This window comes from Orcinus orca, chromosome 10 (assembly GCF_937001465.1).
Source record: "Orcinus orca chromosome 10, mOrcOrc1.1, whole genome shotgun sequence".
NCBI lineage: Eukaryota > Metazoa > Chordata > Mammalia > Artiodactyla > Delphinidae > Orcinus > Orcinus orca.
In genome coordinates this window covers 82,658,344-82,678,991 of record NC_064568.1, presented here as the reverse complement: position 1 = coordinate 82,678,991, position 20,648 = coordinate 82,658,344, and the positions used below count along the sequence as shown (strand labels likewise).

General features: G+C 53.1%; 5 protein-coding genes across 14 annotated transcripts; 3 read left to right on the top strand and 2 right to left on the bottom strand.

Moving 5' to 3' along the window:
* The first annotated feature begins 2,621 nt into the window (after window positions 1–2,621).
* LY6G6F (lymphocyte antigen 6 family member G6F) lies at window positions 2,622–5,552 on the top strand. Its single transcript, XM_004286591.4, has 6 exons — window positions 2,622–2,679; window positions 3,183–3,512; window positions 3,597–3,860; window positions 4,819–4,974; window positions 5,116–5,182; window positions 5,316–5,552. Exons 1-6 carry the CDS (start codon window positions 2,622–2,624, stop codon window positions 5,338–5,340), a joined length of 900 nt encoding a protein of 299 aa, XP_004286639.1. The 3' UTR covers window positions 5,341–5,552.
* Window positions 5,553–7,070: 1,518 nt separating this feature from the next.
* On the bottom strand, window positions 7,071–10,322 carry LOC117199183 (lymphocyte antigen 6G6e-like). The gene is given in 5 exon segments (XM_033417897.2): window positions 7,071–7,223; window positions 7,226–7,501; window positions 7,608–7,702; window positions 7,704–7,731; window positions 8,427–10,322. Coding segments are annotated over 5 exon segments (486 nt in total). The 5' UTR covers window positions 8,485–10,322; the 3' UTR covers window positions 7,071–7,194.
* Window positions 10,127–13,210, top strand: LY6G6D (lymphocyte antigen 6 family member G6D). Its single transcript, XM_004286592.2, has 3 exons — window positions 10,127–10,221; window positions 10,320–10,466; window positions 11,650–13,210. Exons 1-3 carry the CDS (start codon window positions 10,167–10,169, stop codon window positions 11,871–11,873), a joined length of 426 nt encoding a protein of 141 aa, XP_004286640.1. The 5' UTR covers window positions 10,127–10,166; the 3' UTR covers window positions 11,874–13,210.
* LY6G6C (lymphocyte antigen 6 family member G6C) lies at window positions 12,739–15,501 on the bottom strand. Its single transcript, XM_004286590.3, has 3 exons — window positions 15,351–15,501; window positions 13,862–13,972; window positions 12,739–13,407 (listed from the first exon to the last, which is right to left on the bottom strand). The coding sequence occupies exons 1-3, from the start codon at window positions 15,400–15,402 to the stop codon at window positions 13,193–13,195; spliced, it is 378 nt and encodes a 125-aa protein (XP_004286638.1). The 5' UTR covers window positions 15,403–15,501; the 3' UTR covers window positions 12,739–13,192.
* A 1,288-nt stretch (window positions 15,502–16,789) lies between these two features.
* Window positions 16,790–20,533, top strand: MPIG6B (megakaryocyte and platelet inhibitory receptor G6b). Of its 10 annotated transcripts, none has more exons than XM_004286628.4 (6): window positions 16,790–17,336; window positions 17,553–17,900; window positions 18,059–18,149; window positions 18,510–18,550; window positions 18,681–18,760; window positions 18,890–20,533. In XM_004286628.4, the coding sequence occupies exons 1-6, from the start codon at window positions 17,276–17,278 to the stop codon at window positions 19,094–19,096; spliced, it is 828 nt and encodes a 275-aa protein (XP_004286676.1). In that variant the 5' UTR covers window positions 16,790–17,275; the 3' UTR covers window positions 19,097–20,533. The 10 variants fall into 10 exon arrangements, 9 of the variants coding, with proteins under 9 accessions (XP_004286676.1, XP_033273796.1, XP_012394868.1 ...); XM_033417905.2 differs by having other exon boundaries at window positions 18,614–18,760; window positions 18,890–18,963; XR_004480363.2 differs by having other exon boundaries at window positions 16,790–17,900; window positions 18,661–18,760; window positions 18,890–18,959.
* The last annotated feature ends 115 nt before the right edge of the window (window positions 20,534–20,648 follow it).

The window sequence follows — 20,648 nt, the reverse complement described above, 5'->3', positions numbered from 1 at the left end:
ATGATCAAGTATGTGAAAGGTAAAGAGGAAATTTATAATACTGTTACACAGCATAGAGGATCTTTGGCTGAAAGGGTAATATTCTGTTTCTCGATAGATATAGAGGTTTGTTTTATTTTTTTTAGTACCTTACACCTACATAATATATAAACTCTTTAGCTTTTCATTGCAGTAAACACATATAGAGAAAAATGCACCAACTGAATATGTCCATGTAGTCATCACCCAGATCAGGAATCTGATAACATCATTACATCATTACTGCATCTAGAAGACCCTCTCCAGATCACTACCAGTTGCTACCACCCCACCAAGAGTAACCATTACTTTTTCTTTCTGTTTAGATCTGAATTTATTTTTAAATTTTATTTTATTCAAATATAGTTGATTTACAATGTTGTGTTAATTTCTGCTTTAAGCAAAGTGATACATTCTTTTTCATATTCTTTTCCATTATGGTTTATCACAGGATATTGAATGTAGTTCCCTGTGCTACACAGTAGGACCTTGTTGTTTATCCATCCTATATATAATAGTTTGCATCTGCTAATCCCAAACTCCCAATCCATCCCTCTCCCACCACCCCACCCCACCCCACCCCACCCCACCCCCCAACCACAAGTCTGTTCTCTATGTCTGTCAGTAGGTTTCGCAGATAAATTCATTTGTGTCCTATAAGTGATATCATATGGTATTTGTCTTTTTCTTTATTTTTGGCTGCATTGGGTCTTCGTTGCTGCATGTGGGCTTTCTCTAGTTGCGGTGAGCAGGGGCTACTCTCGTTGTGGTGCTTGGGCTTCTCGTTGCGGTGGCTTCTCTTGTTGTGTAGCACGGGATCTAGGTGCATGGGCTTCAGTAGTTGTGGCTCACAGGCTCTAGAGCACAGGCTCAATAGTTGTGGCACACGGGCTTAGTTGCTCCAAGGCATGTGGGATCATCCCTGACCAGGGCTCGAACCTATGTCCCCTGCACTGGCAGGCAGATTCTTGACCACTGCGCCACCAGGGAAGACCTCTTTTTTGTTTGTTTGTTTGTTTGTTTATTTTGGCCGCGCTGGGTCTTCATTGCAGCATGCGGGATATTTAGTTGCAGCATGAGGACTCTTAGTTGCGGCATGCAGACTCTTAGTTGAAGCATGCAAACTCTTAGTTGTGGCATGCATGTGGGATCTAGTTTCCCGACCAGGGATCAAACCCAGGCCCCCTGCACCAAGAGTGCAGAGTTTTAACCACTGGACCACCAGGGAAGTCCCTGTTTTTCTCTTTCTGACTTACTTCCCTTAATATGATAACCTCTAGATCCATCCATGGGTAACCACTCTTTTAATCTCTAACCTCATAGATTACTTTTGTGTGTTTTTGCACTTTATGTAAATGAATCATACAGTACGTGCCCTTTGTTTCTGGCTTCTTTACTCTCATCATGTTTGTGGGATTCAACCTTGTTGCATGTCATTGTGGTTTGTTCATTCTAATTGCTATCGAGTGTTCCGTTATGTGAATATACCACAGTTTATTTAGCCAATATACAGTTGTACATTAGATATAGTCTTTGGTATGCATGAAATAGTTCATCAAAAACAATTTTTAAAAAATAGCCTTTAAAGATAAATAACACATTGGGACTTCCCTGGTGGCACAGTGGTTAAGAATCCGCCTGCCAACACAGGGGACACAGGTTCGATCCCTCGTCTGGGAAGATCCCACATGCCGCGGAGCAACTAAGCCCGTGCGCCACAACTACTGAAGCCCGCGCACCTAGATCCCGTGCTCCGCAAGAAGAGAAGCCACTGCAATGAGAAGCCTGCGCACTGCAACGAAGAGTAGCCCCCGCTTGCTGCAACTAGAGAAAGCCCGCGCTTAGCAACGAAGACCCAGAGCAGCCAAAAATAAAAATTAATTAATTAATTAATTTAAAAAATAAAGAAATGCTTTACCAGGAGCCTTTTTTTAAAAAATAAATAAATAACACATTCAAAACTATTAGAGCAATATGAAGAGCTGCCTTAAGAGAGTCCTTCCTGAGGCAAAGGGATGAATCAGTGAATTCTCCAGGCCCCTGCTATCCTTCTCCTTGAGTAATAACTTAATATACTCATCAGGGGCTCAGAAGAAGTCTGTGATGTGCCAGGCAGCCACAGAGAAAGTCATTCTAAGTCCTTTAGGGAGTACTGACTGGATGTGCAGTCTTGCGCTGGGTTCCCTGGAAACCAATATGAAGACTCAGCTTCTTCCCTCATGGCTGGTGTCTCTTGGGCTGGAGGAGAGAACACGGAATGTACTTCCAGACTGATGGGAGGTGGACAGCCGTGACCCCTTCTGCACAGGCTTCTTCTTAGCGCATAGAGTCTTTGTTCTGAGTCCTTCAGCTGGTGTGGAGTCTGAAGGGTGAAGAGGTCATCTCTGGAGTGGCCTGAACTTGGTCTTCTCCCTCTTGGCACAGAAAGGTGGTTGTCACTTTTTCCCCCATTAGACATGCAGCTGGGCTTTATCTCCCCAGCATTCCCATCCCCTTCAAAGGCCCATGTCACTCCAGACTAGGGAGTATGGGCCTTTATCTGGGCTCTGTTTCCTCCCTGGGGATAGCAGGTCCCAGGCAAGAGAACTTGGTAAGCTCTCCCCATGGCTGACTTATTCCTCCTCCTTCTGTGCCTACATGGGCTCCCCCAGGCCGCTGCAGGTAAGGAGCAGGAGTTGAGGGGTCCTTCACCTATCCACAGGGTTGGGAGGGACTGCTGCTGTTTCTCCTTAGCGGCCTGGGGAAGGCATCTGTCTCAAGAAGATAGATTTACCCCAGTTGACCTCCCCCTGCCTCTAATACTGGGAAAGATCCAGAGTCAGCGAGGGTCCAGGTCAGGTACAGTTTCCTTTAGAAAATAAGAACGGACAAGTAAATGCTCATCCAGAAGAGGAGAAACAAAAGGGAGGGGGATGCGCATTTGTCAACGATTCCAGCCTTTTCCCTCCTGCCCTCAGATTCCCTCACTTGCCAGGAGAGGTGGGGAAAGCCCCACCCTCTTCTCTCCACCTTACTTTTTTGTTGCTGTCACTCGAGAAAAGTGCTCACAGTCAGGCCCAGTGCTGGGGGACCCCAGAAGGGGAAGAAGCCAGGGGTAGGAGGTTGACGGGTGGGGTTGTTGACCTGATGGAGGTCTCTGGTCTCACACAGCCCCCTCCCCACAGACAACATCCAGGCCATCTATGTGGCATTGGGGGAGGCAATGGAGCTGCCATGTCCTTCACCACCCACCCTGCATGGAGACGAATTCCTGTCCTGGTTCCGCAGTCCTGCAACAGGCTCCTCCACTGCTTTAGTGGCCCACGTCCAAGTAGCCAGGCCAGCCCCAGACCCTGGGAAGACTGGAAGGGAATCCAGGCTCAAACTCCTGGGAAACAACTCTCTGTGGCTGGAAGGGTCCAAGGAGGGAGACGCTGGGCGGTACTGGTGCGCCGTGCTGGGTCAGCGCCACAAGTACCAGAACTGGAGGGTGTATGATGTCTCCGTGCTCAGAGGTGAGTGGGGAGCATGCAGACCAGGGGCCACTGGGAAGCAGGGAAGCCCAGACAAAGAACTGAGGAGTCCCTCTCTCCCTCCAGGATCCCAGTTCTCTGCGAGGGCTGCAGATGGATCCCCCTGCTCTATCCTCCTGTGCTCTGTGGTCCCCACCAGACGCCTGGACTCTGTGACCTGGCTGGAGGGGAAGGGTCCTGTGAGGGGGCGTGTGCAGTCCTTCTGGGGTGATGGAGCTGCCCTGCTCTTGGTGTGTCCTGGGGAGGGGCTTCCTGAGCCCAGGGGACGTAGACCAAGAAACATCCGCTGCCTCATGCCTCAGAACAAAGGGGTCAGCTTTAGCCTGGCAGGTAAACTGATGGACACTAAGGGAAGGGATGTTGCCTCCGACACATCCCGCACTGCTAGCTAGGGGAGGGGGCGAATCTGTTGTTGGCTGTTTTTATCCTCCGCTGCCTGGAGGAGGAGGGCTTTTTTCTCACTGACTGAATCTGTAACAGAGAAGGGGGCTGGTTAAGCCAACTTTCTGATGGAATAGACCATCAGTCAAGAGGGAGAAGAGGAATTCTGGTGGAATATACCTTTGTTTAGAAATAGGATAATCTATGACCTATGTGGAATATCCCTTAGCAGTGAGGAAGAAGGTAAGAATTATTGCTGGGGCAGTTGTCTTTTGAAGAAAGGATATATGCACTGATGCTATAATGGCCCATTGATGGTGGAGGCAGAAGGAGAAAAAATATATAATTGTTTTACAATAAAAAGTCCATTATACAGAGAAGGAATGCTATTGGTTGTAGAACAACCCATTTACAAGGCAGGAGGGAGGAGCAAATGACCATTATTTTCGTAAGCAGACGCCAACTAACAGGCAGTGACTGGGTTTTATTTCCCTCTACATCCTCACACCTAATCTGGGGTCTGGCATGTGGTGGGCACTCAGCAAATACCTGTGGAGTGGATGAATGGAAGAATGAATAAACAGAAGGCATTTTCTTTTTTTCTTAAAAGGGTGGATTACTGTGAAGGGCTTGAGGAAAAAATCACAGTTATGGCTGGTGGTCCACCCTGGAGTTAGCCATCCATGTGTAGCCAGGGGGGCATCACCACTCTCTATCAATGTTGGTTTATGGGATCAGGGTGAGAGGCCTGGAAACAGGCAAAATGGGGCAGTGGATACTGGGGGCAAGGAAGCCTTCTTTTGGAAGAGCCCAGCAGACTATGCAGGAAAGCCTTTCTTTGGGGCACGAGGGACAGAGCCCCCTCCCTGCCTCCCTCCTCATCCCTCTCGTCTTGCCCTTACCGCAGCCTCCATGGATGCCTCCCCGGCCCTCTGTGCCCCTTCCACAGAGTGGGGTGCACCCTGGATCCTGATGCTGCTGCTCACAGTGGGCCAGGGGTTCACCATCGTGGTCCTCAGCGTCATGCTCTGGAGGCGGAGGGTCCAGGGGACTAAGCACAGAAGTGAGTCCCTCCTTCCCAGAGGGGTGGGCTCATATCTTGCCTCTATACCCTGTCTTCTCTAGGGGAGGAGGGGGGTAAGGAATATAGCTCTGAGTTATCTGTGACTTCTCTGCCACACCTCATATGGCTCTTTCTCCCCAGATGCCTCGTTTCCTCAGTTCAAACCCGAGATCCAGGTCTATGAGAACATCCATTTGGCCCATCTCAGGTGAGGAACAACTAGGGGGCAGAGGCTTAAATCCCAGAGGAGACTGAGGTTGGGGTGGGGATGGGATGCTGGTTCCTGAGGACGTGGAGAATAGAAGTATCCTTAATGTCTTTCCACTTTGCAAAACCCACAGGCCACCTGCCCCTAAGACCAGGTGATCTCAACGACATCTGCTGGGAAGTGTGACCTGCTGTCTCCCTGGCCATCTGGCACCTGAAAGATTCCCGAAAACCTTGGCAAGGGGGCAGGGGCTGGGAGTGCTACTTCACAGTCCAGCTGGTCTCCAGCAGCCAAGCTTTCTGTGTGTGTGTGTGTGTGTGTGTGAAGGGGCTGGGGGCTGAAGGAAAGGAGAAGCATTATTCTGTGATGTCACCTATGAAAAGTGTGGTTTCCTGTCTCACAGAAGCCAGTGGAGGGGTGGCCCTGAGCCTGCAGTACCATGGGGTTGAGGGGAGCTTGGGGTAGCTGGAAGGGGTTGAGGAGGAGTGGGGATGAAGAAAAGAGACAGAGGAATCCAGAGACTTGAGCAGTGGTGGAGAATCAGTTATGGGGGAACCAAAGGACAAATGGGGGAAACTGAAGAAGAGAGAAGGGAAGAGGCCCAGGTCAGGGTAAAGGGAAAGAGAAGGAGAGAGAGAACAAATAGAAGTACAAAGTGGGAGGACTGAGGGACAGAGAGAATGGAAAGAAGACTCAACTTGCCTCTAAATTAAGCCAGATCCCCACCCCTGTCTCATCCTCGCAAAGAAAAGAAATTGAGAGAGAAGCACCTCTAATCAGACCCCAGACTTCCTCAGATGGAAGTGGAGGGAACTGAGTCAGGATGGGGGTACCTGTGCCCCCCCTTATCCTAGGCGCTCCACTGTGGCATCCGGAGCAGGGAGCAGCTTACCACCCTGACATCCTGGGGGCCCCTGGGCAGGAGTGTCCACCGTGCTGGGTGGGCGAATTCCCTGGTGGGGTGAGTAATTGGGCCCTGCGTGCTTGGCTGTCAGTGAACCAGGACAAGTCTGGGCTGGTGAAGCGGGGGAGGGCACCGGTGCTCCCAGCTCCTAGCCTCACGCAGAAATGAGCTGGTCTCCCGGCCACACCCTCACCACTCCACCAGGGGCCCCTCTGTGTGTCTACTCAAGCTTAGGCTTCACTGGAGAAAAGCTTTCTCAGAAGTCTTACCTAAAGCCTTCACGCTGCAGTGGCTTAAGCTAAGTTAACAGCAAGAAGGAGGATATCAATGACAGATGGAGGATGATGTGAAAGTTGTGGTTCACGTGCCAGCACCCCAGCCCAACCCACCAAGCAGGTATAGTTTGCTGTTAGAGCACATGTGTGTGCGCATGTACACACACACACACACACACACACACACACACACAGACATGGAGCAGTGTTACTGAACTCCCAGATAGTACTTTTTTTTTTTTTTTTCGGTACGCGGGCCTCTCACTGTTGTGGCCTCTCCTGTTGCGGAGAACAGGCTCCGGACGCGCAGGCTCAGCGGCCACGGCTCACGGGCCCAGCCGCTCCGCGGCATGTGGGATCTTCCCAGACCGGGGCACGAACCCGTGTCCCCTGCATCGGCAGGCGGACTCTCAACCACTGCCTCACCAGGGAACCAGAGTCCAGCAGGCGGACTCTCAACCACTGCGCCCCAGATAGCACTTTTATTATATTTACTCTTCATAGTTCCCCAAGCCCTCCTTCCTGACCTACCAAATTAATCTCTCCTAGCAGGACCCTCATCCTCATCACACCTGGTGCCCCTTCGATCCCCTTGCCTGGGACCCACAGCTCTGTCAAACGCCTGCCTTGCCAGAGAGCTGGGGCTGAGAGACTGCGTCAGCCACAGACATTTAGAAAAGACCGGAGATTTAGAACAGGTGTTCCTTATGAGGCTGGGCTCCGGGTAGGTGCCTCTGGGCAGGAAGAGGCTAGAGCAGTGCCTGTAGGAATCGGGTCTGGGGAGGGGTCCGTGAAGGTGCTGGGCCCAAGGGGTGTGAGGTCTCTGTACAAGATCAGGTTCTTGGGCAGATCTCAGAAGTGTCTGTGCAGGTGTTTCCAGGGCCATGGCGATAGTGGAAGAGTCTTGGGTTGCAGGCTGGTGGAGGAGGTGGGCTCCCCAGGTGAGGCTGGCCACGAGGATGAGCGAGGTGATAAGGAGGAGCCTGGGGAGCCGATGCGGCATGGTGGCTGCATCGCACAGGTCCTGCTCGCAGCAGTGGTGCCGAGGAGTGTAGGAGAGTGACCGGTAGGTGGCATGGCCCTGCAGAGAGCGCCGGGTCCTTGGGAGGCAGGCTTTCCGCTCGATGACCTCACTGTTCTATGGGACAAAGAGGGGATGCTGAGGCAGGGCAGGAAGGAGGCAAGGGCCAGGAGGCCACAGGAAAGGCAGGATGGATGGCGGTGGGGAAGGCCTAGGGAGTCCTCCCTGAGGTACCAATACTGATGCCACAAACTTCATCATCCTGACACTCGGTAGGAACAGGGTAGCAGGGTTTGGCGAAGTTGCAGGTGTAACAGTGGCCGTCTCCGGGCAGGGGAAGTGGCGAGACCTGTGGGGTCGGTGGAGATCAGGCAGGGAGGAGAGGCAAACAGGACAGGTGAGAGGCTGAGCCCAGATTTGAGAACGGGATGCACAGACAGAGGTGATACACAAAGTGGGGAGAGAGGAGCAGTGAAGTGGAGGGAAAAATAGACAGAAATAGAAAAAGAGACACAGAGAAGGGAGGGGGGATAATACAGGAAAAGGAAACGATGCAGAGGCACGAGGGATACAGGGAGTGTGAGAGACACACAGACATGAACAGAAGCCAAGAGAATCAGAGATGAGCACAGAGAATGACACAAAAAACCAGGCCGGGACGGGGAGGGGTTGCCAGTGAAGAAGTTAAGCAGATGGTGCTAAGTCAGATGAGAAAATAGGAATTAACATTGACCAAGGGGCCCAGCAAAGAAACAGGAGGTGAGATAAGGGTCAGGGGAGACAGAGGCTTGTCAAAGATGCCACAGGAAAGAGACAGTTATTCTCAAATGCCTTTGAAAGGAAATTTTTCTTGTTCCCCCTCATCAGGCTGTCCTGAGACCATTCCCAGTAGCTTTTCTTTCCAAAACCCCTACAACTACCTCCTTGGCATTTCTCAGCACCCTCTCCACCACCCCCCACCCCCAGACCTCAGGCTCCTCCACAAGCCCCTGCCAGCACCACCACCCCACCCTGCGCCCAGCCCCCAAGGATTCCCCAGCCCACCCTTATCCAGTGCCCCACCGAGGAACAGAATGCAGAGGAAGATGCTGGAGGTGCCCATGGCTGGACCCGGGGCTCAGGAGTCTGGGAGAATGTGATCTGCACCCAGAGATCCTAGAGTTGGAGAGATGGAGCATCTGAGTGAGACAGGGAGGGAGCAGTAAACAAACACACCTAGGGAGTGAATCTGAGGGTGGGGGACCAGATTTGGCAGACTGACATAGCAGGGACCCTGTTCTCACAATTCTCACATCCTCCCTGTCTCCTACTAGAGCCTGCTCTTGCCTTAAGGGTGTTCTCCATTCCCGCAGCGTTGGTCTGTTACTCTTAGCTGCGTCTGTCGCTCCTGAACCGATGTCTGTCAGCGTCTGTCACTTCCCCTCCTACTCCTTTCCCTCCCTCCCCTCGTCTCAAGCTGTTCTTTGCTCTCTCATCTCCTTGTTTCTGTTTCTCTGTCTTTTGTCCTTCTGTGCATTTAAGTCTGTCAAGGTCACTCTCCTTGACCTTGAGCCCTGGCCCAGAGTTGGCGAGCGGTGTTTGAGTGTGGGCTCAACAATCCCCCACCCACCGGCCCACACACAGAGCCCAGCTGCAGCTGCATAAGGGAGGACGCCGCCCAGCTTCCCATTCCTTTGATCCCCCAAGCCTCAACATTCTTACCCCGTAATTATCTCTCCCAGCCTTACTGCATTAGAGGAAAGAATCATGGGTGCGGCCAGAGGGACTGATGTGTTTCCACTGGTGCAGGGATGAGGGTCAGAAAGACCAGGAAGGAAGGCAACGATAAGATTTGGGGAGTACGGGTGGTAGAGTCTGGAAGACGGGGGCTTAAGAGATTGGGGAGAAGAGCTGCACCTGGGGAATCAGGGCAGAACGTACTGGGAGTAAGAGGCAGACAGGGTGGGGGAGATGTGAGGTGGAGGTGAGGCAGAGGAGACACAGTTATCCACTGAGCAGCAGTTTTCAAAACATTTATCTCAGGACCTCTTTACACGCAAAAATTACTGAACACCCCAAAGAGCTTTTCTTATGTAAGTTATATCAATATTTGCTATATGAGAAATAGAAACAGAATATTTTAATAGGTTCATTTAAAAATAAAAAAACAATAAACCTATTACATGTTAACAAAGCATAGTTTTGCGAAAAATAATTCCTTTCCCAACAGTACAGTGGGAAGAGTGGCACGGCTTTACCCTTTGGGGAATCTATTTAATGTTGGGCTTAATAGAAGAACTAGAAGATGGCTGGGTTTTCACATCTGCTTCTGCATTCAACCTGTTGGGATTTGTTGTTTTGATTGAAGTATCTGAAGAAAATCTGACAGATATGTAGTTGGAAGAGGAAGACGGTGGAGGACCCTCTAAAAGGGCCTTAGGGACCCGCAGGAGGTCTGGGGCCACCGTTTTAGAATTGTTCCTGAGATGGAAGAGTTTGGGGATGCCAGAGGATGCTGAGAGCTCTTTCTCCTGTGGGGGCCCCTCCCTGTCCCCACTGGGGCCCCGGTGGCTGCTGGAGGAGTCTCTTTCCTCCCTTTTTATTGCCCTATAAAGCCCAAGGCAAGCACAACTGGAGAAAGCCCACGCGCAGCAACGAAGACCCAATGCAGCCAAAAATAAATAAATAAAATAAATAAAATTTTTTTAAAAAAAGCCCAAGGCAAGGGGGATAAAAGGCTGGCAGAGCGGGGCCAGGGAGGCGGGTGGGCGGGAGGGAGAGGCGCTACAGACACAGGCAGACACAATGAACCCCCTGTTTGCTGGGATCCCGCTCAGCGCCCTGCTGTGGGCTGCCTTGGGTAAGGAGGCAGCCAAGGCGCCTGTCACAAAGGCCCGTCGCCCTGTGCCAGCCGCCCCCCACCCCCGCCCAGTTCCAGCACCTCTTCTCTCCTGCCAGGAAACCGCAAGCGGTGCTATGACTGCAGTGGAGGCCCCAGCGGCTCCTGCAAAGAGACCGTGACCACTTGCGGCCAGGGCAAACGCTGCGGCTTTCTGGAGGGCAAACCCCAACCAGACCTGAGACAGACCAAGCCATCTGGAAACCGTGAGTCCTCCGTTTGTCCCCCTGCCTCCAGCCCCTACTACTTCAGTGCTTCTGGCTTCCAGAACCTTCCAGGCTCAGTCTGGCTCTGGGCAGATGGTGCCGCTGTCAGAGTGGAGCGGTCTGTAGCCCCTTCTGGCTCCTGGCACTGAGCCCCTGGAAGCCCGCTGTCTGTGTGGCCCCACCCCCTCCTCTTTACCCTCCAGAAAGAGTCTCAGAGGCCCATTCACTCACAAATGGGTGAAAAGCTCCCTTGAAGGCAGGGACCGAAACATTCAGCCAAACTTCAACTTGCAGGCATCAGCTAAGGACCAGGGAGGTATGTGTGTGTGTGTATTCTAATTTTTTTTGTTTCTAAATAATTTTAGGTTGACAGAAAAGTTAATTTTATTAGAAAAATAGTACAGATCAGTACTGTATAGCCTCACCCAGTTTCCTCTAATGTTAATGTCTTATATAACCATAGTACAATTAGCAAAATCAGAAAATAACACCGGTACAGTACAACTAACTAACCTACAGACCTTACTCAATTTAGCCAGTCGTCCCACTGATGTCCTTTCTCTGATCCAGGACCCACACCAGGATCCTACATTGCCTTTAGCTCTCCTGTCTTCTTAGTTGTCCCCACTCTGGGACAGTTCTGAGTCTTCCTTTGATTCCATGATCTTGACATTTTTGAAGAGTCCTGATGAGTTATTTTATAGAACGTCCCGCAATTTGGATTACCTGATATTTTCTCATGATTAGACTGAGGTCGTGAGCTTTTGGCAAGAAGTGATGTTGGTCCCTTTCAGTGCATCCCATCAGGGATTCACTTGGTTTCAGGGAGGTGTTTTTTTTTTTTTTTTTTTTTTTTTTTTTTTTTGCGGTACATGGGCCTGTCACTGCCGTGGTCTTTCCCGTTGCGGAGCACAGGCTCCGGACGTGCAGGCTCAGCGGCCGTGGCTCACGGGCCCAGCTGCTCTGCGGCATGTGGGATCTTCCCGGACCGGGGCACAAACCCACGTCCCCTGCATCGGCAGGCGGACTCTCAACCACTGCGCCACCAGGGAAGCCCGACAGGGAGGTATTTTTTGAGGGGGCAGAGGATCCCTTTGGGCTCCTTGGAATCACATCTGCTCTGCCCCAGAAGGCAAGTCCTCAAGCCAGGAGTCCAACAGCCCAATCTCCTTCTCTCTCTCAGCCTCAGTGACCTTGATTCATCACCATGCAGCCTGCGTGGCGGCCCATCATTGCAGTCGAGTGGAAACAGAGGTGGTGGGAGACGTGACTTATATGACCCACAGGGACTGCTGCGTCTGCGACCTGTGCAACAGTGCTGTGGCGAGCACTGCAGCCCCCGTGTGCATCGTGGCTGCAGGGGTCACCGCCCTAGCCTGGCTCTTGCCAGGACTGTGGAGAGGGTAGTGGGAGCAGGGGAAGACAAGGGAGCAAGGGAGCAAGGGAACAAAGGGGATCTGAGGTGAGAAGATAAACACTCCTCTGTGAGCCATTAAAATCTACCGACCACTCTAGAGCTGACTGGAAAATTCCATCTTTTGTTGATGGGAGGGCTGATGGAGTAATGTGGGGGCAACCAGGCTCTAGTGTAGGGGTTATCAAGGATCAGTGGACTTAGTTGCAATGGTGCACTGCTTAACCAACTAAACCCCAAAGGACAATGGAATCTGCCCTATGTGACTCCTGCACCCTGTTGCTAGGGAGAATCTTCCTTAGCAATGAGGATCACTGAGGGGAGCAGGCTCTGGGCTGAGTGGGGGCCACCAGGAATCAATGAGCCTTGTTGTCTGGGCTTGTTCCCCTTCCCCGCATTTGCAACTTGGCTCCCAATATGACTACTTGGAATTGAGAAAGGAAATGTAAGCACTGTGATAGGAGGGTGGCTTGGCGCCCCACATACTGGGCCAGGTGAGGCCTCTGGATCTAACCTGAGGGACTGAGGCCTGGAAGAGGGTCCCAGGTCCCATCCCCATGCAACTCTCCTACCCTTTCTGAGGAGCCCTCAAGCCACACAGCACCTCTTTCTTGGCAGTACGTCAGAGGTGTGGCCTCAATTTAAGGTAAATATTGCTTCTCCAAACACTGGGCCCTGTACGCCACCCCCAGACACTGGAAGAGAGGATGGAAGCCTGCAAAACCTGTTTTTCCGTCTGCCCCAGCCCAGCGTCTGAGAGAAACTCCCTGAAGGGTTCTTGGGTGAGTGGTGAGTGTGAGGGCTGAGAGTGTTATTTCCTGGGAGGTCGCCTCTGACAATAGATCTTCTGATACACAATTGATCATATATAGACATTTATTACTCAAAATGGAAAGGGGTGAGCAAGGGGATGAGGTACGTATGGGAGCCAGGGTTTGGAGAATCAGCTCATACAGTGAGGTCATCAGGTCCTTCCTGGGAGCCTTCACTGGGGACAGGACAGAAACCCCATTTCAGGCCCAGATTCCAATCCCTCCTCACATGGGGCACAGGGGAGTTCAGGAGGCAAAGTGCGGAGCCCTTCTAGGAGACGATGGAGGATCTGGAGTGGTGTCAAGGGAAATGGAAAGAGACTCCAGAGAAGCAGAGTGGAGGGTGTGGGATGGAAGGATGGATCGGGGGACCACCGTCTAATTAAAGAAATGTGAAGGGTCTGGAGAAATGCTTTTCTGAGCAAAAGGAAGCAGAGGATACGAAGACACAAGAAGAGAGGCTAAGGCAGGTGGGAGGAGGGGCAGCCATGGAGTGAGTCTCAGTGCAACAGCCAGAGGCTAAGGCCAGCCAAGGAGGTAAGGAGGACAAGGGCCAGGGCCGGGGTGGGCCGAGGGGCTGGGTTATTGCAGTTGTCCTTGTTGCAGCAGGTGGTGTTATAGGTCAGGCCTAGCTTGTGGTTGGTTTGGTTGAAGGCCTCCCGACAGGGCTCTTCTGGTGTGCCACAGCGTAGGTTGGAGAAAACCCACATCTTCCCTGGGGTTAGGAGGGGGCAGTGGGGACAGTTAAGATGGGCACCTGGCATGCCTGTGTCCACCTCCCCACCCGTGCACCCCACCCAGGCTTCCTTCCTTCCCAACTCTGCCCTTGGTCTTCCCCTTCTGGATCTCTTCTCAGTCTAACCTTTCTCCTGCACTTCCTTACCCTGCCCCTCACCCCAATCCTGGTCCTATCACTTGCTGCCCATGAGGCTTTGGACCTGTTACTGTCTCTTTTTGAGGCTGTTTTCTCAGTATAATAATAGCACCCACACTTCATAGGGCTGTCATGAGCATTAATTGAAACAATCCTTGTAAAGACGTAGGATGGTGCCTGGCACGTAATAATCCTTGGCCAAATATTATCATTGCTGTAATTCTCTGTTCCACCTCAGCCCCAGCCATAGAGTCTCCCACTGGGCCCCTCTCCCCACTGAAGAAAGGAATGTTACCGAGGTACACATTTGTTGTCAGGCATTGCTGTCCTGGTTCCAGGTGGCAGGACTGCCGGTCCACACAGCCCAGCAAAGGGACCTTGTAGCAGGAGTGACAGCGAATGTCAGCTGGGAAGACACAAGTCGGGCTGAAGTGACGGAATGTCTGACTCACCTGGGGATGAGCCCAGCTGGTGGGCACGGTGGAGAAGAGCCAATCAAGTAGGTATTCTGACCTGTTTGTTCTGGTAGGGACAGAGAGGGTGAGTGATGCAGAAAAAATGCAAGTTGGGTGAGGGTGGAGTTGCTCTGTGCATGGCCCACACCCTAAATATCTTCCTTCACTCCACCCCATCTGGAGATGAGTCTAGAGATGCAGAGTTACCAACAATGGGGCTGGGGACAGATGAAATGTGAGAATACCACGGGGAAGGAATGGAGGTGGCGAGGGAGGAGATGAAGGAATTCAGAAGAGGTCACAGATGGAGTCTTGAAATAGGAAGAAACCTTAAAAGTAAAAATCATGGTGGTTACAACACTTGCAGAAATGGCTTGGAACTTGAGGCTGGCAAGAAAGCCACCTGGGGCCAGATTAGCAATGTATTCTTCACCTCCTGGGGCCGCCAAGAGCATGGGAAGAGGAACCAGACTTGAACTGAATCCTCCCACCCCAGTAGCTCTCTGACAGAAAGGAGAAGTATCTGGGAGACAGATCATCAGAATCCATCCGAGCACTTTGCCAAAATGGAGAGGATGGGTGCAGAGAGGCAGAAGGTGGCACCCCGAAAGTTTCTGCCGCATCCGATTCAAGGTTTGAGGGACAGAAGGGTTCAGTCAGTGGGTGGAGGAGCCTGGTGACTGCACCTCAGTGAAACCCACCTCACCCTGGGGGTGAGCAACCTTGGCATTCCCTCCCTAGAAGCCCGGGAAATCTCCCTGGTTCCCTGGGAGGTTCTGAGAGGTCACTGGAGCCCTCCAGAAAGCTTGTGTTCCTGGAGGTATGCACCTCAGGGAGGAGCAGGGGGGCGATCTAGGAAAGGCCACTGCTCGAGGGACTGAGCACAAAGTCCCTGATGGAGTAGATGGGAGGAGGGGTCGCAAAAGAAGCCCCGGACTGGTTGCCTAGATTTCTGGGAGGACGCCCTGGCTGAGTGCAGGTGGTGAGAGGAGAAAGCAGGTAAGTTGGATCCTGGAGAGTTCTGTATCAGCGTGGGGCTGGCAGGGGAACTGGATATCAGGGTTTCCAAGGAGTGGGGAACAGGGGACCTGGAACCCTGGGCAGGTTAGAAGAGTGCGTCTTGGAGGTGGGGAAGAGTCGGAAGATGGAGACACGGGTCCTTGAGAAACAGAGCAAGGACCCTGTCACAGCGGGGCACAGGAGAGCTGAGCCAGTTGGGTCTGGGGGCGCTTGGGATCTTGAGTAGCGGGTAGTGTAGGGCAGTGCCTGGGGCAGGGTGTAAAAGTCCTAACCAGGTGAACCAGGTCCTCAGGGCCCCCAGGTGCTCACCTGAGACCCAGCAGAGCAGAGAAGACAAGGTGATCAGCAGAAGGCCTTTCATGGTGAGGGTCCTGAGAACGGTAGCAACAGCAGCAGCTGACAGAGTAGAATTCCAGGGATCCTGCTCTGGGAGTTGAGTGGCCTTTTTGGAATTTATAGCCACAACAGTCCCGCCCTACCTGGCCTCTGGGGGCCCCTCCTTCCCCATTTAGGGACGGGCTAAGCAGGACCCAGTGGGGCAGTAGGGATGGGGATGGCAGAGAGAGGTGGGGAGGGTAGGTAGGTGCACTAGTGGCCAACTCCATTTTGGTTCTTGGTTTCAGTCCAAGACACACCCTCCTGGCCCCCAGGAGTAACATCCCTGTCTGCCCAGTCCTCTGAAGAAGTATCACCAAAGGCCCCTGTGATGTTACAGTGGCTGTGGTGGTGGCAGTGTCTGCTGGTTCCTGGGAAATGGACAATGGGGTGTGGCCCAAGCTGACTGCAAAATTTTGCTCCCTGGGGGGCATTGGTAGGGGTATGTGGGCAGAAATTGAGCACCAAATTAATCTCAGTCCACTTAGTTTTCCCAACCCCTCCTCAGCCACAGGATGGAGGAGTACGATTTGTGATGTGACCAAGAGCTTCTGTGATGTCAAAGCAGCAGAGGCATGGGCTGGAGCTGTCTGTTAGGGAGGGGCTGCCTCAGGCCCCCTGAAGGTTCTCAGGACCTCATCCTGGCTCCACCTGGGCTTGGCCTGGCCTTGGGTGCTCCAGTGCAGTGAGGGCTGATGAAGTCCTGGGTGTGGGGCTGTGCACCTGCTCCAAAGCACCTCCCCAATCAAAACCTGCCAATTTGGGCGGGCCACCTTGGGCCGGGAGGGACGAAGTGGGCACAGAGTGGTGAGGTAGCAGCTAAAATAAGAATAGAAATAGTAATAATGGCAAGCATATAGTACTCCTATGTCTTTGCCATTGTTCTAGGCATTTACTGGGTATGACTTTATTTAGTTCTCACAATACTCTGCGAGGTAGGTGCTTTTATTCCCATTTTACAGATGAGCAAGCAGGCCCAGAAAGGTTAAGCGACTTGCGCACATCACGCAGCTAGAAGGTGAAGTCGAGATTTGAATTTAGACAGCCAAGATCCAGAAACTGTGGTGTTCCCGGCAACTGCTATGCTTCAAGAGTTAAAGTCAAGGGCTTCCCGGGCGGCGCAGTGGTTGAGAGTCCGCCTGCCGATGCAAGGGACACGGGTTCGTGCCTCGGTCCAGGAAGATCCCACATGCCGCGGAGCAGCTGGGCCCATGAGCCATGGCCGCTGAGCCTGTGCGTCCGGAGCCTGTGCTCCGCAACGGGAGAGGTCACAACAGTGAGAGGCCCGCGTACCGCAAAAAAAAAACCCAAACCAACCCTTGGGGACTTCTCAGGTATAATAGTATCGTAGGACTTCCCTGGTGGCACAGTGGTTGAGAATCTGCCTGCTAATGCAGGGGACACGGGTTCGAGCTCTGGTCTGGGAAGGTCCCACATGTGGCTCAGGCCCGTGAGCCACAACTGCTGAGCCTGCGCATCTGGAGCCTGTGCTCCGCAACAAGAGAGGCCGCGATAGTGAGAGGCCCGCGCACCGCGATGAAGAGTGGCCCCCGCTCGGTGCAACTAGAGAAAGCCCTCGCACAGAAACAAAGACCCAACACAGCCAAAAAAAAAAAAAAAGAGTTAAAGTCTGCTAAAGTGCTTGTGTAAAGGGCCCCAGCATGAATTCTAAGTGAGCATTGGTTGAGGGCTGTGAACCTGCCTGCAAGGATTCCCAGAGGGATGTGGGCAGCTGGTGGCCCCTCCCCCACCCCTTATCGGAGCCCCCAGACCTGCGGTCTCCCCCTTCACCCCCCTCTGATTTCCCTCCGGTCTCCTTCGCTGATTCACTGGCCTCCTCTTCCCACCACATCGCAGCCATGGCCTTGGTTCTGCAGCTGCTGCCGCTGCTGCTGTCGAGGGCCCAGGGGAACCCCGGGGGTAAGCCATCCCAGGAAAGTCGGAATGGGCGAGGAAAGACTGAGGCAGGAGGAGGAGGAGACCCGGTGCGGGTAGTGGGGGGGATGAGATGTGTATGGGAAGATCCAGGCTGGCGGGAGGGTAGAGGAGAGGGAAAAGGCGTAAGGGGGAGGGGCGTCTTGCTCTGTGGACTTGCCTTGACCACCGTCCCCCGCAACCCCCCCCCGCCTCCCCTAGCTTCACTGGACGGTCACCCCGGGGACCGGGTGAATCTCTCCTGCGTAGGGGTCTCGCAACCCACCCGCTGGGTCTGGGCACCTAGATTCCCGGCTTGCAAAGGCCTGTCCAAAGGACGCCGCGCGATCTTGTTGGCCTCACCGAACGGGACCCCCACCGTGTCTCCCGTCCAGCCCTTTGCTGGCCGCCTACGTGCCCTGGACCTTGATATCCGGCGGCTGGAGCTACTCCTGAGCGCGGGGGACTCGGGCACCTTTATCTGCAAGGGCCGCCAAGAGAACGAGAGCCGTACGGAGCTTCACGTGCTGGGGGACCGGGCCTATTGCAGAGCTCCGGGGCCTACCCACGGTAGGTCCAGGCCTTCACACAAAGGGGACCTAACTCAGACACACGCCCCCGTCAGGGAGGAAGCCTGGTCTGGGGGTTCCTGAGTGGGGGAGCTAGCTCTCTGTCCCCGCACCCTGACCTCGGCATCCACCGCTACCCCGCTTCCAACGTTCCCGCAGGGTCCGTGTATCCCCAGAGTCTAATCCCGCTGCTGGGCGCTGGGCTGGTGCTGGGACTCGGAGTCCTGGGCTGGGCCTGTTGGCTGCGCAGGTGAGCTCTAGGGGCGGGGCCTGGTTGAAAGGCTCTCGACCAGAGGCGGGAGGGGCAGCCCCAGAACTTTCGCGGGCCAAAACTACATCGGGAGCCCTCGGGTGTGGTTCGGAGACGAATGGGGGAGGTCGGAACTTGCGGGCGAGGCCCTGGGCTGGTGGGTGGAGCCCTAGCTAAGGAAGCCAAGCTAGAGGCCGAGCTGGCTCCAAGCGTGGGCGGAACTATCTGTGCGGGTGGGAACCTAGGTTGTTTTGCTGGTCAGAGCCGGCCTGTTGCTGGGTTGTTGTTGGCGCGTCCTGGGGCCCAGAACAAGCGAGACAAGATTAGTGGTTCTTAGAGACTCTTATCCATCCCTTACAGGCGCTCGCCCCCTCACCCGCCTCGACCACCCCCCAGATTTGGTGAGACTAACTCCACCCCATTTGCCTTCCCCGCACATTCCCCACCCAATTCCTGAGTCTGAGCCCTTGCTGGGAGCAGACAAGTTGGTCACCTTCTCTCAATCCTTCAGCTCTGTCCCCCCCCACATAGTTCCATTCGTGAAAGCGGAGCCCCAGAGGCCAGTAGAGGAGGAAGAGCCCAAGATTGCAGGGGACCTGGACCAGGAGCCGGTAAAAGTTTGGGGGTGGGATGGGGGCTGGCCAGAATCCGTGAGTAAAGTGGACCGAGAAAGACAGAGGCTTGGATCCCCAAGGGAGTCAGACATCTGAGACCCTCCTACCTTCCTCCCCACCTTTCAGAGCCTGCTCTACGCAGACCTGGATCATACGGCCCTCAGAAGATCCTGCCGACTGTCCCCAGTGGTCCCTGCTGATGCCTCCACCACCTATGCGGTTGTAGTTCGAAAGGAAGCCCTTACTACCTCACAAGCTGGGGGCTCCCAGCTCTCCATAACACCCCTCCCCTTCTTGGCCCTTCACCTGGAAAAGGAAGGCACCATGGGATAGAAATGAGCACTAGACTGGGAGTCAGGAGACGGAGGATCCAGGCTATCTCTGCTGCTGATTTTGGTCCCCATCTCTCACACAGCTTCCAGGTCTCCTTCACCACTGATGTCCTTAAACCTGATCAAGCCCTGTCTCCCTATCTTAAGACATCAACAGCTCCTAGATTTTTGCCCTATCTCTTCCCCTCTCTCCACAGTCAAGCTCTTTGAACCAAGGGCCTACACCTGTCTCTTCCATTTTTCTCTTCACTCCACTCCCACTGCTCACGTGCTCGCCATGAGATTGCCAGTGGTGTCCTAATAACCACACCCACTAGACATTTATTAGCATTCATCTGGCTTGGCCTTTGATCGCTCTTATTTAAGCTGTTTTTCTTTAATGCTGTTGTCTTCCTTCTGGACTCCTCATCCTTGCTCCCTACCCCTGCAGTATTCTCCACCATTCCAGGTTTGTCTTTTTCTTTATCTGCCTTCTCCCTCTCCTGGGATGCTGTCATCCACAGCCAGTCCTCAGCCTTTTTCTGTGCAAGCAACATCCATAACTCTCTCCAGTTCAGATCTCTGGTACGAGATTTCCAAACTGTCCCTCAGACATCCCTGCCTGGCTGGCCCTAGGCATTCTGCACACAGCAGGTCCAAAAGCCAACTCACTGTCATCTCCCAAGCCACTTACTTAATCCTTCCTCCTCTGCATTCTCTCTTGATCAACCCCATTGCCCAAGCCAGAAATGGAGAGTCATGTAGACCTCCTTCCTCTCACTCCCACACGATAAACCAAGTCCTGTCTTTCTGTTTTAATGTCACTGTCAAATCCACACCCTTTTCACACCCAGCACTGCCACCTGAATGTACTCTTTATTTCCTCCCTGGATTACCCATAGCCCCACCTCATCCTCCTGCCCTTGTTCTCCTCCCTGAAACTAGAGGTATTCTCCCCAAATGCTAACCTGCTCCTGACAGCCTATATTTCAGCAGTATTTCAGCTCTGGGCCCTTGGGCCTCAGCTTTGGGTTCAAGGTGCTACAGTACTCTACTTACTCTCCAGGCTCATCTCTGTCACTCAGTGCCTAGAACAGGACAGCCTTAGAGAAATTCTCCCCAGCCCCCAAATGCGCCTTTGCCCAGTGCAATTCCTTCTTCCTGGATTAGCCTTTGCCTCCTCCCCACTATCTGCCTGGCTAATTCTTATTTATCCTCAGGACTCAGTTCAAGTGTAGCCTTTGCTGGGAAGCTATTTCTGACCCACTTTGCCCACCCCTGCATACACTCTGATGCCCTAGGGAGCCCCCTTATTTCTCTCATAGCAACAGCCTCCTGTGAATTGTTCCATTACAACCTGTATTTCAATTTATAAGAAATTTTCACGTGAGTCCCCTGATATCAGGAGACTGACCCTTTTTATATCACCGCTAAGCCTCAGTAAATGAGTGAAAATGAATATCCCTGGAAATGTCATTTCCTCCTATCAACTAGGGATGGGCTGTTGATCCTCCAGTCTCTGAATCATCTGACATTTAGATAAATTCAGTGAGTGATTCACCCATATTTTTTCT

Coding starts and splice junctions, on each gene's coding strand:
- LY6G6F (XM_004286591.4), top strand. CDS start 2,622: ATGGCTGACTTATTCCTCCTCCTTCTGTGCCTACATGGGCTCCCCCAG. Junction 3,861..4,818: donor GGTCAGCTTTAGCCTGGCAG/GTAAACTGATGG, acceptor CCCTTACCGCAG/CCTCCATGGATGCCTCCCCG. Junction 5,183..5,315: donor ATCCATTTGGCCCATCTCAG/GTGAGGAACAAC, acceptor CAAAACCCACAG/GCCACCTGCCCCTAAGACCA.
- LY6G6D (XM_004286592.2), top strand. CDS start 10,167: ATGAACCCCCTGTTTGCTGGGATCCCGCTCAGCGCCCTGCTGTGGGCT. Junction 10,222..10,319: donor CCTGCTGTGGGCTGCCTTGG/GTAAGGAGGCAG, acceptor CTCTCCTGCCAG/GAAACCGCAAGCGGTGCTAT. Junction 10,467..11,649: donor GACCAAGCCATCTGGAAACC/GTGAGTCCTCCG, acceptor TCTCTCTCTCAG/CCTCAGTGACCTTGATTCAT.
- LY6G6C (XM_004286590.3), bottom strand. CDS start 15,402: ATGAAAGGCCTTCTGCTGATCACCTTGTCTTCTCTGCTCTGCTGGGTC. Junction 13,973..15,350: donor TCTGCTCTGCTGGGTCTCAG/GTGAGCACCTGG, acceptor GTGTCTTCCCAG/CTGACATTCGCTGTCACTCC. Junction 13,408..13,861: donor GACAACAAATGTGTACCTCG/GTAACATTCCTT, acceptor TCCTAACCCCAG/GGAAGATGTGGGTTTTCTCC.
- MPIG6B (XM_033417898.2), top strand. CDS start 17,276: ATGGCCTTGGTTCTGCAGCTGCTGCCGCTGCTGCTGTCGAGGGCCCAG. Junction 18,150..18,509: donor TGGGCCTGTTGGCTGCGCAG/GTGAGCTCTAGG, acceptor CATCCCTTACAG/GCGCTCGCCCCCTCACCCGC. Junction 18,761..18,889: donor GGGACCTGGACCAGGAGCCG/GTAAAAGTTTGG, acceptor CCCACCTTTCAG/AGCCTGCTCTACGCAGACCT.